Below are 14,886 nucleotides of genomic sequence, written 5' to 3' on the forward strand. Positions count from 1 at the left end.
CACTTTAGAGTGCCCTCTCCGTTTCTGGTATTTTAGATTTGTAAATTACTTCTACTAAAAAATCTTAATCCTTTGAGTACTTATGAGCTTCTGAAGTTGAGTTGTTCTTTTCTGTCTAAGTGCTCTCTGATGACACGTGTCTCGGGAACCGCCCAGTTTAGAAGTGGTTTGCTATGGGGATTTGCTTCTAAACTGGGCGGTTCCCGAGACACGTGTCATCAGAGAGCACTTAGGCAGAAAAGAACAATTCAACTTCAGAAGCTCATAAGTACTGAAAGGATTAAGATTTTTTTAATAGAAGTAATTTACAAATCTGTTTAACTTTCTGGAGCCAGTTGATATATAAAAAAAAGTTTTTTTCCTGGATAACCCCTTTAAATGAAAAGGATGCGGCAGCCGTATCACACAATTGTAGTTTCAATGTAGCCTTACCCGAGTTTATATAAGAAGTTGGGAAATTTAGAAAAAATGCTTACATAATTCATTACTAGTTCCTAAACCCATTACATTTTACTCAGCTAAAATCTGCTGGAGATTTACTCGACGTCATAGCCCCACCCCCTCATTGCAAGTCTATGGGAGGCGGCGGGGCGTAGACTTGCATTGAGGGAGCGGGGTGTGACATCATGAAGGGGTGGGGCTATGACGTCACAAGCTCCCGGCTCCAGCGTTCAGAAAAGTTTGTTCCAAACGCTGAGCAGCGGAGTGCCCCTTTAAACCTCCAGTCTGCAGGACTTATAATAGGGTTGTTTTGGTGTTTATCATGCGGTACCTTAAAATAAATTCCATCTGCTTTTTCAGGAAGTCCCAGCAGCCAGCGAGCAGACAACGTCTCAGTCAGAACCTATTCCTGTTAATGCCATCTTAATGCGGTGAGTGGGGAACGAGGGAGGATGGTGTTCCAGAAGGTGTAAAAACATCTTAACTTATAGATCTGTGATGCAGAAGCGCGTGTGCACAGTGTAGCTTCATAGACGGCATCTCAACTACAGGGTCTAAGAATTTACAAACTTTCCTGTACAATCTGCCCAGTCTGGAGTAACACTCTGCCTACATACACAGCAATTCCCTGATGTATTAAAGGGGTACTCCCATGGAAAACTTATTTTATTTATTTTTTTAATCAACTGGTGCCAGAAAGTTAAAAAGATTTGTAAATTACTTCTATTCAAAAATCTTAATCCTTCCAGTACTTATTAGCTGCTGAATACTACAGAGGAAATGGTTTTCTTTTTGGAACACAGAGCTCTCTGCTGACATCATGACCACAGTGCTCTCCGCTGACATCATGACCACAGTGCTCTCTGCTGACATCTCTGTCCATTTTAAGAACTGTCCAAAGTAGGAGAAAATTCCCATAGCAAACATATGCTGCTCTGGACAGTTCCTTAAATGGACAGAGATGTCAGCAGAGAGCACTGAGGTCAGGATGTCAGCAGAGAGCACTGTGTTACCAAAAGAAAACCATTTTCTCTGTAGTATACAGCAGCTAGTAAGTACTGGAAGGATTAAGATTTTTTAATAGAAGTAATTTACAAATCTGTTTAACTTTCTGGCACCAGTTGATTAAAAAAAAAAAGTTTTCCACGGGAGTACCCCTTTAAAACTATGTGGCTCTTATAATAAATAAAGGGAGGTGGAGTGCTGGAGGTTCTGGGGGTGGCCCTGCAGGCTTGTTAGCAGACACAGGCCTTTGTTTTCATGAAAGACAAGCGCTCCATAAGGTAATATTGTTAAGCCCCAGTGTGAGGTAGATAACGAATGACTGCTCACCTTGGGTGGTTGTGTAGCTTCATACGCAACAATGATGATGACATAAAGATAGTAGGTCGTCTGGCGCCCTCCGGTCACTGATAAATGCAATGGACAGGGATGGCTTTGAGGAAAGACCCGTCTCAAACAGCGCTGACCAACCACGACAAGGTATGCAGGATAAAAGAGGACTTTATTGACCAATATGCAGCGCGTTTCGGTCAGCTGGTGGTCGGTCAGCGCCCTTTGAGCCGGGTCTTTCCTCAAAGCCATCCCTGTCCATTGTTTTCATGAATCTATTGGATATAAATGTGTCCACACATTGGTCTGTTGTTCTGCCAATCTCTAATTCCTTGCAGCTAAGCATATTAACCCTTTAAGGACGCAGGCTTTTTCAGCTTTTGCATTTTTGTTTTTTCCTCATCACCTTCTAAAAATAATAACACTTGAAATTTTTAACCTAATAATCCATGACGGCTTATTTTTTGCGCCAACCAATTCTACTTTGTAATGACATCAGTCATTTTACCCCAAAATCTATGGCAAAACGGAAAAAATAAAAATAATTGTGCGACAAAATGGAAGAAAAAACGCAATTTTGTAACTTTTGGGGGCTTCCGTTTCTACACAGTACATTTTTCAGTAAAAATGACACTTTATCTTTATTCTGTACGTCCTTATGGTTAAAATGATCCCCTACTTATATAGGTTTGATTTTGTCGTACTTATGAAAAAAAATCATAACTACATGCAGGGAAATTAATACGTTAAGATTGTCCTATTCTGACCCCCTATAACTTTTTTTTATTTTTCCAAGTACGGGGTGGTATGAGGGCTAATTTTTTGCGCCGTGATCCGAAGTTTTTATCGGTACCATGTTTGTTTTGATCTGACTTTTTGATCGCTTTTTATTCATCATGTGGATGTCATAGAGGTCTTGTGCTCTGACTGCCTTCTATTGATCAAAACCGAGTGCCACTATACAGTGCAGCTATTGCAGTGGAGCATGTGGTGTTGTATAATACTACATTTATACATGAGATTTCCCTGAGAAGCATCTAGACAAGGCTGGCTACACATGCTGTTTTATGTGCTTGCCTTTTAACCCTAAGGCGACCCCTCGGGTAAATGCACAACATGACCGCTTGGCACTTGGCACACCATGGGGTTCATTTACGTCATGCAGTGCTTCAAGTCTGTAAAGTGAGCGCAACCCCCTGATTACATGGGACCTTGTAAAAATGTTGGACAAAATATGTGCTACCACCATTTTTTAAGTTGCAGGTTCAATCTAATTTATACTGTAGTGTTCATAAATGCCTATAAGTGCTTTATATATACTTACTATTAAATGGGTTATCCAGAAATTGAAAAACAGAGGTCATTTTTTTCAAAAAACATTCCCCGTCTGTCTCCAGGTTGGGTGTGGTTCTGCCGCTCAGTTCCATAGGAATGAATGGAGCCAAGTTGTAATACCACACACAACCTGGGGACGGACGTGAAGCTGTTTGTGAAAGAAATTACCTCTGTTTTTCTATTCCTGATAACCCCTTCTGAATCTGAGCCTACAGCACTGTAGCATTATAGTGTAGAACCACATTCTAGTTTAAAGGGGTACTCGGGTGGAAAACTTTTTTTTTTTTTTTTTTTTTAAATCAACTGGTGCCAGAAAGTTAAACAGATTTGAAATCTCTTCTATTAAAAAATCTTAATCCTTCCAGTACTTATTAGCTGCTGAATACTACAGAGGAAATGGTTTTCTTTTTTGGAACACAGAGCTCACTGCTGACATCACGGCCACAGTGCTCTCTGCTGACATCTCTGTCCATTTTAAGAACTGTTCAGAGTAGGAGAAAATCCCCATAGCAAACATATGCTGCTCTGGACGGTTCCTAAAATGGACAGAGATGTCAGCAGAGAGCACTGTGCTTGTGATGTCAGCAGAGAGCTCTGTGTTCCAAAAAGTACTGGCAAGATTAAGATTTTTTAATAGAAGTCATTTACAAATCTGCTAACTTTCTGGCACCAGTTGATAAAAACCAAAAAAGTTTTCCACGGGAGTACCCCTTTAAGTTGTTTCCATCATAATTGGGAAGGAGCATAGTGTGTTTATGGATATTTTACTTCAAATGCTATTTATTACATTTCTTGCCTCTGTATTTCAATCCGCAGGTAACATTATTAGGGCAATAAGTTCACTGAGGGCACTTTTTTTGACATTCAATCACTCCGCCAAAGGGGCTTGGCCAATCCGATTATTTTACCCCTCCGACCAAGGCACTTTCTGCACACTTGGACGCTGCTTGCTGTGTCATGTAGGGGAATCCAGAAGTGAACTGAACCTAGAGAAGCCCTGCAGAACATTTGAAGGCATTTTGCAACCTCGTGTTCTGTCCGTGGATCCAGGAAAGAATCCGTCTTACAGGCCTAAAGGAGGGAGCATGCACTGGAAACTCATCTTCATTATTTCAATTCTTTTCCAGTCCGTTGAGTGCTGGTGGACCGTGGCAGACCCTTTCAGCCTTGAGGAGGTTTTGGTCAAGAAGAAACACTCTGTAAAAACTTGGTTGGGACCAAAGGGGAATTGGTGAATAGTTGATATGTGACTTAGACTTTGTGTTTTGTTTTCTGTTGGGTTCATCTTGAGCTATGCAGATTGCAGTCCATTCCCACTTGAAAATGCTCAAATTTTACTGAAGACTCAGAACAAAGCCATGTTTTACCCGGTGTGCTGGATATCAAAGAGTCCTTGATGAATTGGAGACTCAGTAATCCCCTGTTTGGACAATGTCCCTGGATGGATGCCGATGCAGGAGGACCTATAACTGAAACCATCAGGCTCTTTCCATTCATTAAGCCCCACCTACTTCTTGTGGCCACGACATTGCCAGTAGAGCATGGCAACATTTTTGACCGTACTGTTTTTTTTAATTTATTATTATTATTATTTATTCGTTATTTTACTTTTCACTGCCAGTCAACATAGCACTGCACAAGGTAGACCAATGCGTACACAGCCGTCACGTGTTCTGAAGAGCTCGGCAGGTTGCCTTTTGGTACTCAGAACAAACTCCACATTTAAGCTGGGATCCCGTGAAACATCTAGAAGTTGGTAATCTTACTAGTATTGCAACTTTTTGTTTTTTTTGTAGGGTCTACAGATTCTTGTTTACAGGTGAAAAAAAAAAAGAGCCAGTTACATTGAGTGTTTTTCGTCTTGTATGCTATCTTGTGGGTCTGTAAGTGCTCGATATATCCTCGACATTACAGGTTTTTGTGTAACTGATGCCCTCATGATTATCTGTGCCATTTCCAAACGGGTCAGTAAAACGGCTGTATCACCGAAGAGCACACTACAAAAACTCTGGCTCTCCAGCTCTTGTCGCCAGGGGTCTTACAACAGCTGGAGACCCACAGGCTGCTGCTAACCCTTTCCCTTATCGTGTAAAACATATCAAGTAAAATATCTCAGACTGCTCTGTTGGGTCACTCTCGGAGTGGACAAATGCCTTAAGTCATTAACCAGTTCTGAGTAGGACATTTACAAAAGTTACATTACAGTGTATTTATCTCATACCAAGTATGTCACATTCTTCTCCTGTCTCTGGTATTTCATGTAACAAATCAGAATCTCATGGGAGAACAGAACCGTACCGGTTTCCGATGTTAGATAGGTCATGGTTACTGCCTGAACATGTTTTTTTTTTGTGTGTGTTATGACTGTGCCAAATAGAGAGGAAAATATGGTGGCAAATGAGGTCGGACCTCATCACTTCTCTATGGTGGACATATTAACAATATATTATTCATTATGACCCAGAACCATGGGAGAAGAGATTAAACATTTTTTAAAAAAAACAAGCTCCAGGCAGAGTTGAGATGCCGTAGAGAGTCTTCACGGTAGAGAAGCCACTGATCAGAAACATGGCTGTCTGTTGGGTAAAAGGTATCATATCAACGCCTGGAGGATGTTATACAAAAGCTTTTAGGATCTTTAGAGAGGAATATATAGTACTGGGAAGTGCCTTGCTGACCCATTAAATGTTTCAGAAAGGCAGCTGCTTGTCAAGGAGATGTTGGGGCCTTTCCTGTGGTCTTTTCTTTTTCTTTTTTTCTTCCCCAAAAAGTTGCTCCCTGGTAGTAAAAAAAAAGTTACAATTCCAAATTGACCATTAAATCGTAACTATTTATCCATGCTGGTTGTCTGCATTGAAGTTATTCATTACCATACATGATGGAAAGCTATTTATGATCCATATTATAGACATGTCGAAAGATGGAGTGAATGGAGGTCCGTGGTCGCAGACTCCCCGGCGATTCTAAAATAAGAGGGAGAAGGAAAGGGGAAGGCGCTACATAGAATAGTATTGTTTGTACCCACGGGGTGAGTTTAATATATAAATGTATTGCTCACCTTGGGTGGTTGTGTAGGTACATACACAACAATGCAAAGAGGCATGTACGGTAGATCGTCTGCTGCCCTCCGGGGTGAGTATAGCAATAGGATCTTTTGGCTTCAGAGGAACCCGGTTCTCGGCGCTGAATGACCAGACAGATAGGTAGATGCAATGTAAGTTTATTGACCAGAATGCAATGCGTTTCGCTGCGCATGCGCAGCGAAACGCGTTGCATTCTGGTCAATAAACTTACCTTGCATCTACCTACCTGTCTGGTCGTTCAGCGCCGAGAACCGGGTTCCTCTGAAGCCAAATTATTCTAAAATAAAGGAGTCATGGCACTCAGTGTGGCACTAGAGTAATGGCACTCAGTGAGGCACTAGAGTAATGGCACTCAGTGAGGCACTAGAGTAATGGCACTCAGTGAGGCACTAGAGTAATGGCACTCAGTGAGGCACTAGAGTAATGGCACTCAGTGTGGCACTAGAGTAATGGCACTCAGTGAGGCACTAGAGTAATGGCACTCAGTGAGGCACTAGAGTAATGGCACTCAGTGAGGCACTAGAGTAATGGCACTCAGTGAGGCACTAGAGTAATGGCACTCAGTGAGGCACTAGAGTAATGGCACTCAGTGAGGCACTAGAGTAATGGCACTCAGTGAGGCACTAGAGTAATGGCACTCAGTGAGGCACTAGAGTAATGGCACTCAGTGAGGCACTAGAGTAATGGCACTCAGTGAGGCACTAGAGTAATGGCACTCAGTGAGGCACTAGAGTAATGGCACTCAGTGAGGCACTAGAGATCTGCAGCTGAGTGTCTGTCACAAGTGCCACCTGCCCCCGGCGCCTTTGTTTTGGAACTAGACCCCCCCACTGACACCCATTGAGGTTCCTAGACCCCCAATGATTTTAGGCAATTTGTTAAAGGACAGGGTAGTTTTATCAAAACTGGGAAAACTGTTCACAGCAACCAATCAGAACACAGCTTTCATTTCACAAACTGCTCTAGTAAAATGAAAGTGTTGTGCGATTGGTTGCTATTGGCAACAAAGACCAGCCCTTCACAATACAGCTTTTATTTTACCTGAACAGTTTGAAAAATTAAAGCTCAGCGCTGACTAGTCGCTGCAGGCAACAAAGGATTTTTCTTTTGCAGAAAGTAGTAACCCAATCACCATAGTAACCAATTACACCGAAGCTTTATTTTTTTTTGGGATATGTTCACATATCAGCAAGGAATTTCTTCAGTGGATTTACACCTTTCTAAATGATACGGAATCAGCGCTTAAAGGGGTACTCCCGTGGAAAACTTTTTTTTTTTTTTTTTTAAATCAACTGGTGCCAGAAAGTTAAACAGATTTGTAAATCACTTCTATTAAAAAAATCTTAATCCTTCCAGTACTTTTTAGGGGCTGTATACTAAAGAGAAATCCAAAAAGAAATGCATTTCCTGTGAAGTCCTGACCACAGTGCTCTCTGCTGACCTCTGCTGTCCATTTTAGGAACTGGAGAAAATCCCCATAGCAAACATATGCTTCTCTGGACAGTTCCTAAAATGGACAGCAGAGGTCAGCAGAGAGCACTGTGGTCAGGACATCAGAGGAAATGCATTTCTTTTTGGATTCCTCTTTAGTATACAGCCCCTAAAAAGTACTGGAAGGATTAAGATTTTTTTAATAGAAGTTATTTACAAATCTGTTTGACTTTCTGACACCAGTTGATTAAAAAAAAAAAAAGTTTTTCACGGGAGTACCCCTTTAATGTCTGTTTTAGTGTGCGCCTTCCACTCAACCACTCTTAAAAAAAAAATAAAAGCTAGGTCATGATTGGTTGCTGAATGCCCTTTAGGGTTTGTTTACATGGGCAAAAGAAGCCCCAAGAGAAGTATCGCTGAGTGGCCGTTTCCTTTTTGACGTAAATACGGTAATAAAGGGATTTTGCAAGATTGCGCAAAGGTCATATGTGCGCGGATGTACCCGCTGGTACACCTGCCCTATGGATCCAAACTCAGAGGTTTGCATAAACTTTAATTTTAATGGAAGATGTTTTATAAGCCACCCCTTCATTAAAAACAGGGACCAAGATCCTACATTTGTAACTTCAATGGGACCCCAAGCTGCTCGAACTCAAATACGTTCCATGGGACAAATCATAATGTCCTGTACAACCTATAATTTTGGGAAAATCCCTTTTAAATAATTATATTTTGTCCTACTGGGGTATTAGAGCTGGGAGTGCAAAAAAATGCGCTATTTACTAAGCTATTTCTTTTCCATTTTATTTTTTATTTTATTTTTTATTCAAATTTTTTTTTTAAACTATAGAACAAAAAAGTCTAAAAGCCATAGATGTGTATTTATTTATTTTTTTCTTGAATGTTGGTATAAATAATAATTTTATTATATGTTGTACATGATGTATTTTTATTTCTGCTTGCTTTTTTTAAATATGCGTATTGTTTTACATGTAAATTTCTGTTTGCTTTTCTGTTGCACTGGTTGTACTGGTTGCTCACTCGTCCCTGTATATTGGAAGGGTTTGGGTATTAAACTGGTTTTAATTATTTGTCATTTGAGCAGTAATAGGTTTACTTTCCACATTAGTCCTATAAATCTCCATCACAGCATTACTTGAAAAACAGCCAACTAAATCTTATTAACCATGTGAGATATAGAGTCTGCAACATTCATTGCTCTTCTAGGCTGTGTTCACATCTTGTTGGAGACCTTTTTTTCAGAAATATACGTCAGTAATATTGTCCTACATTTAGGCTATATATATATATATATATATATATATATATATATATATATATACTATATATACATATATACTATAGGCTCTGATGTTTGCTTCTACATACAGTACAGACCAAAAGTTTGGACACATCTTCTCATTCAGAGTTTTCTTTATTTTCATGACTATGAATATTGTAGATTCACACTGAAGGCATCAAAACTATGAATTAACACATGTGGAATTATAGACATAACAAAAAAGTGTGAAACAACTGATAATCTGTCATATTCTAGGTTCTAGCTACCTTTTGCTTTCATTACTGCTTTGCACACTCTTGGCATTCTCTTGTTGAGATTCAAGAGGTAGTCACCTGAAATGGTTTTCACTGGTGTGGAGGAGGAGGTGTGCTGGTGTGGAGGAGGAGGTGTGATGGTGTGGAGGAGGAGGTGTGCTGGTGTGGAGGAGGAGGTGTGCTGGTGTGGAGGAGGTGGTGTGATGATGGGGGGGTGCTTTGCTGGTGACACTGTTGGGGATTTATTCAAAATTGAAGGCATACTGAACCAGCATGGCTACCACAGCATCTTGCAGCGGCTGCTATTCCATCCGGTTTGCATTTAGTTGGACCATCATTTATTTTTCAACAGGATAAAGACCCCAAACACCTCCAGGCTGTGTAAGTGCTATTTGACCAAGAAGGAGAGTGATGGGGTGCTGCGCCAGATGACCTGGCCTCCACAGTCACCGGACCTGAACCCAATCGAGATGGTTTGGGGTGAGCTGGACCGCAGAGTGAAGGCAAAAAGGGCCGACAAATGCTAAGCATCTCTGGGAACTCCTTCAAGACTGTTGGAAGACCATTTCAGGTGACTACTTCTTGAAGCTCATCAAGAGAATCCCAAGAGTGTGCAAAGCAGTAATCAAAGCAAAAGGTGGCTACTTTGAAGAACCTAGAATATGACATATTTTTTGTTGTTTCACACTTTTTTGTTATGTCTATAATTCCACATGTGTTAATTCATAGTTTTGATGCCTTCAATGTGAATCTACAATTTTCCTAGTCATGAAAATAAAGAAAACTCTGAATGAGAAGGTGTCCAAACTTTTGGTCTGTACTGTAGGTATACAGTGGCATATGTCATCCTTTGACTTATATTGTTAAAAAAATAAAAAATAAAGTATACCATTCGGTATACATTTTTTTCTTGTGAGATGCCAGCTCAAACCTTAGCCAACGGCTGTCCGGGCATGCTGGGAGTTGTAGTTTTGCAACATCTGGAGATCCGCAGGTTGCAGACCACTGGTTTAGACTGTATTTAAACCTGCTCCAGCATGGTCTGACATTTTAGCGCACTTTCGGCCAATGCGACTTTTCGCAGAAAAGTCGCTATTGATAAATTCAGCACCAATGCATTTTTCTTTCTAAAAATAGACAAGAATGCATCAAGTACTAAAAGTCCTCTAAAGCAAATGTCGCAGAAAAGTCGCACATATTTAGACTGCGACTTTCTGGGACAAATTTAGACAGGAAAAAACTGTCTTTGATAAATCTCCCCCATTGTCTTTGGGCATGCCAGAGGGGACTGAGCTCTGTACTCTGACGTAGGGGATACGTTTGTAAAGGCTTGAATACCCCTTCAAAGGGGTACTCTTGTAAAAAATGTTTTTTTATTTTTTAAATCAACTGGTGCCAGAAAGATAAACAGATTTGTAAATTACATCTATTAAAATTTTTTAATCCTTCCTGTACTTATTAGCTGCTGAATACTACAGCGGAAATTATTTTCTTTTTGAAACACAGAGCTCTCTGCTGACATCATGAGCACAGTGCTCTCTTCTGACATCTCTGTCCATTTTAGGAACTGTCCAGAACAGCATATGTTTGCTATGGGGATTTCCTTTTACTCTGAACAGTTCATAAAATGGACAGAGATGTCAGCAGAGAGCACTGTGCTCATGATGTCAGCAGAGAGCACTGTGCTCATGATGTCAAACTTTTCCGAACGCTGGAACCCGCACCACATAGCCACGCCCACTCATGATGTCACGTCCCGCTCCATCTTTACAAGTCTATTGGAGGGGTCGTGACGCCTGTCACACCCCCTCCCATAGACTTGCATTGAGGGGGCAGGACGTGACGTCATGAGGGGGCGGGGCTATGTGGCGCCTTCTCAATCATTAGGAACAGTTTGTTCCAAACGCTGAGCAGTGGAGTACCCCTTTAAAATACATGTCAGAGATATCCATAGGGCTCTAGTCCCAGGTGTGCACAGAGCTTTATTTTGTGATGGTCTCGTTAGTTCTTTAAGGCCAGGTTCACACTGTGAAATCTCCAGCCGGTCGAAATTCAGCTGGAGAGTCCGAGTGCGGGCAGCGCCGGCCAGCGTCCTGATGGCAATGTCTGCGCAGCGGGGATCGAAAGACGAAAACTCCGCAGTGTGCACTGTGCAGCGGAATCCCATTGCAAGCAATGGGACTCTGCTGCACCGGAATTTCCGAGCAGAATTTCAACACTGATTTCCACTCGAAAATTCCGGAATGTGAACCTGGCCTTACTTTATTTCTATCAGGTAGTAAAGCTTCTAGCCAGCTGTTTGGATTTGAAACTTTGCCGGAGTGAATTGCGATCCATAATCTGGGACGATCTATGAAAGTAGAATTTTAAAACTTTTCTTTTTTTTTTTTTTCCTTTAATGAATCCTAGAGATGCTAAGCGTACATCAGACCTCAATATACACAGATGCTAAATACTTACACTCCGGGCTCAAGTCCTGCAGGAATGCATGGGAACTGAGTTCCTGCACTTTTTTCACAGCAGGAACACTGTTCCCATTAGCAGGAGTCCTGCCGGACCGGCCCTTGAGTGGAAATCTTGGATGAGTTCCCTCACTTTTTTTCCCGTACTTGACCCCTGATTACACTTCACATATAGCGTCTCTGTCCTTATACTCTCTATGGGGCACGGGCTTTGTCTACGTGGCCAGTGCAGATGCTACAAAAGACTTTTCTGTCCCTGTATAGTGAAAGTTTTTTATTTCCAATATGAGGTCAGTAATAATGTCATTTTTTGTAAAGGTTATATTACATTACATACAGTAGTGCTATATTACAAAATCGCTGCTATTATCTTCTAATTCCAGACAATCCATGTACCGTATTTTTCGCCGTATAAGACGCACTTTTTCTTCCCCAAAACTGGGGGGAAAAAGTCGGTGCGTCTTATACGTCGAATACACCCCTATCGCGGCGGTCCCTGCGGCCATCAACGGCCGGGACCCGCGGCTAATATAGGACATCACCGATCGCGGTGATGCCCTGTATTAACCCTTCAGACGCGGCGATCAAAGCTGACCGCCGCGTCTGAAGGGAAAGTGACACTAACCCGGCTGTTCAGTCGGGCTGTTCGGGACCGCCGCGATTTCACCGCGGCGGTCCCGAACAGCCCGACTGAATAGCCGGGTTAGTGCTTACAGGACACCGGGGGGGACCTTACCTGCCTCCTCGGTGTCTTCTCCGTTCAGTGATCCCCTGTATGTCGGCGCTCTCCTTCCTCGCCATCACATCGTTGCGTACGTGCGTCGGCGTGCGTAACGGCGTGATGGCGGCGACGATACCCGGCCGGCAGCAGAGACGTTCCGGAGCAACGGGGACACGGCGACAGTGATGGAGCGACATCCAGGGCAGCGGTGACGGGTCCGGAGCGGCGGGGACACGTGAGTATTACCTCCTATGCAGTGGTCTTCAATCTGCGGACCTCCAGATGTTGCAAAACTACAACTCCCAGCATGCCCGGACAGCCAACGGCTGTCCGGGCATGCTGGGAGTTGTAGTTTTGCAACATCTGGAGGTCCGCAGGTTGAAGACCACTATTGGGTTCAAAATCTTTAATTTTTTAGATTTTGCACCTAAAAATAGGGTGCGTCTTATACGCCGGTGCGTCCTATAGGGCGAAAAATACGGTATATTGTCTATGTTATTAAGTACAATGTTACATACATACAAAAGTTAGATTGTCATAGGTAGCAGAGCTAAGATTTTTTACATAGGACTGCAGGTAAACCTCGCGTATTATAGCAATTTGGATTTATTACAATCAACAAACAGTGCAGCCCCAAGGAGGTTAGTGCGGTATGAGATCTTCACACAAGAGACAAAGATATTAAGGTAGAATCTGAGCCTACAGCGCTGTAGCATCATAGTGTAGAACCACATTCTAGTTTAAAGGGGTACTCCGGTGGAAAACTTGTTTTTTATTTTTTATATCAACTGGTGCCAGAAAGTTAAACAGATTTGTAAATTACTTCTATTAAAAAAATCTTAATCCTTCCAGTACTTATTAGCTGCTGAATACTACAGAGGAAATGGTTTTCATTTTGGAACACAGAGCTCTCTGCTGACATCACGAGCACAGTGCTCTCTGCTGACATCTCTGTCCATTTTAGGAACTGTCCAGAGCAACATATGTTTGCTATGGGGATTTTAAATGGTTCTTAAAATGGACAGAGATGTCAGGAAATGTTTTTTTTGGGGGGGGGGTTCTCTTATGTCACGACCACAGTGCTCTCTGCTGACATCTCTGTCCATTTTAGGAACTGTCCAGAGCAGGAGAAAATCCCCATAGCAAACATATGCTGCTCTGGACAGTTCCGAAAATGGACAGAGATGTCAGCAGAGAGCACTGTGCTCGTGATGTCAGCAGAGAGCTCTGTGGTCGTGACATAAGAGACACCCAAAATTAAAAACATTTCCTCTGTAGTATGCAGACCCTAAAAAGTACTGGAAGGTTTCAGATTTTTTTAATAGAAGTAATTTACAAATCTGTTTAACTTTCGGGCACCAGTTGATAAAAAAAAAAAAAAAAGTTTTCCACGAGAGTACCCCTTTAAAGCTGCTGCCAGAGACCTCTGCTGTGGCAGCTTGTCTCCTTGAGAACATGGGCATGTTGAAATCCAGCACGTATGATGCCTTCTTTTTTTTTATGCACCCGGACTGCATATACCCCATTAGGGTGTGCAGTAAAAACATTTCATGAATTTTTTTTTAATCATACACTTACAGAAAAAAAACACATAGGTAAGATGACAAAAGGTGTTTGCAAATTCACCCTGGATCTCACCCCTATACACAGAAAGTGGTGAAATCAACCACAATTATGCAACATAATGTGAATTTGCAGGTATATTTCACAGTAGTCCAGACTAGAGATGAGCGAATTTACAGTAAATTCGATTCGTCACGAACTTCTCGGCTCGGCAGTTGATGACTTTTCCTGCATAAATTAGTTCAGCTTTCAGGTGCTCCCGTGGGCTGGAAAAGGTGGATACAGTCCTAGGAGACTCTTTCCTAGGACTGTATCCACCTTTTCCAGCCCACCGGAGCACCTGAAAGCTGAACTAATTTATGCAGGAAAAGTCATCAACCGCCGAGCCGAGAAGTTCGTGACGAATCGAATTTACTGTAAATTCGCTCATCTCTAGTCCAGACATCAGCAGCAATATCAAAATATTTATTTAAATTTTTCATTTATTTCTTTAATATGCTAAAATGCTGATCCCCCCCAACACCACTATCCTAGGCACAGGCCCTCTATTGCCTAATGGCAAATACAACCCCGGCCGCAGGAATTTTGAAAGTCATTTAAAGGGGTTATCCAGGGAAAAAACTTTTTTTATATATATATATATCAACTGGCTCCAGAAAGTTAAACAGATTTGTAAATTACTTCTATTAAAAAATCTTAATCCTTTCAGTACTTATGAGCTTCTGAAGTTAAGGTTGTTCTTTTCTGTCTAAGTGCTCTCTGATGACACGTGTCTCGGGAACCGCCCAGTTTAGAAGAGGTTTTCTATGGGGATTTGCTTCTAAACTGGGCGGTTCCCGAGACACGTGTCATCAGAGAGCAATTAGACAGAAAAGAACAACCTTAACTTCAGAAGCTCATAAGTACTGAAAGGATTAAGATTTTTTTATAGAAGTAATTTACAAATCTGTTTAACTTTCTG

The 14,886-nt window shown here is 41.8% G+C and overlaps 1 protein-coding gene across 5 annotated transcripts in view; it reads left to right on the plus strand.

Moving 5' to 3' along the window:
• The window catches only part of PPFIA3 (PTPRF interacting protein alpha 3), a 160,906-nt gene extending 154,590 nt beyond the window's left edge, over nucleotides 1-6,316 (plus strand). For all 5 annotated transcript variants that reach the window (XM_056544649.1, XM_056544654.1, XM_056544652.1 and 2 more), the window contains 2 exons: nucleotides 802-872; nucleotides 3,925-6,316. In XM_056544649.1, coding sequence (XP_056400624.1) covers nucleotides 802-857 — 56 coding nt within the window. In that variant the 3' untranslated portion in view covers nucleotides 858-872; nucleotides 3,925-6,316. The remainder of the gene's footprint in view (nucleotides 1-801; nucleotides 873-3,924) is intronic.
• Nucleotides 6,317-14,886: the final 8,570 nt, after the last annotated feature.

The sequence above is a fragment of the Hyla sarda genome, chromosome 10, assembly GCF_029499605.1.
Source record: "Hyla sarda isolate aHylSar1 chromosome 10, aHylSar1.hap1, whole genome shotgun sequence".
In the NCBI taxonomy this organism is placed as follows: domain Eukaryota; kingdom Metazoa; phylum Chordata; class Amphibia; order Anura; family Hylidae; genus Hyla; species Hyla sarda.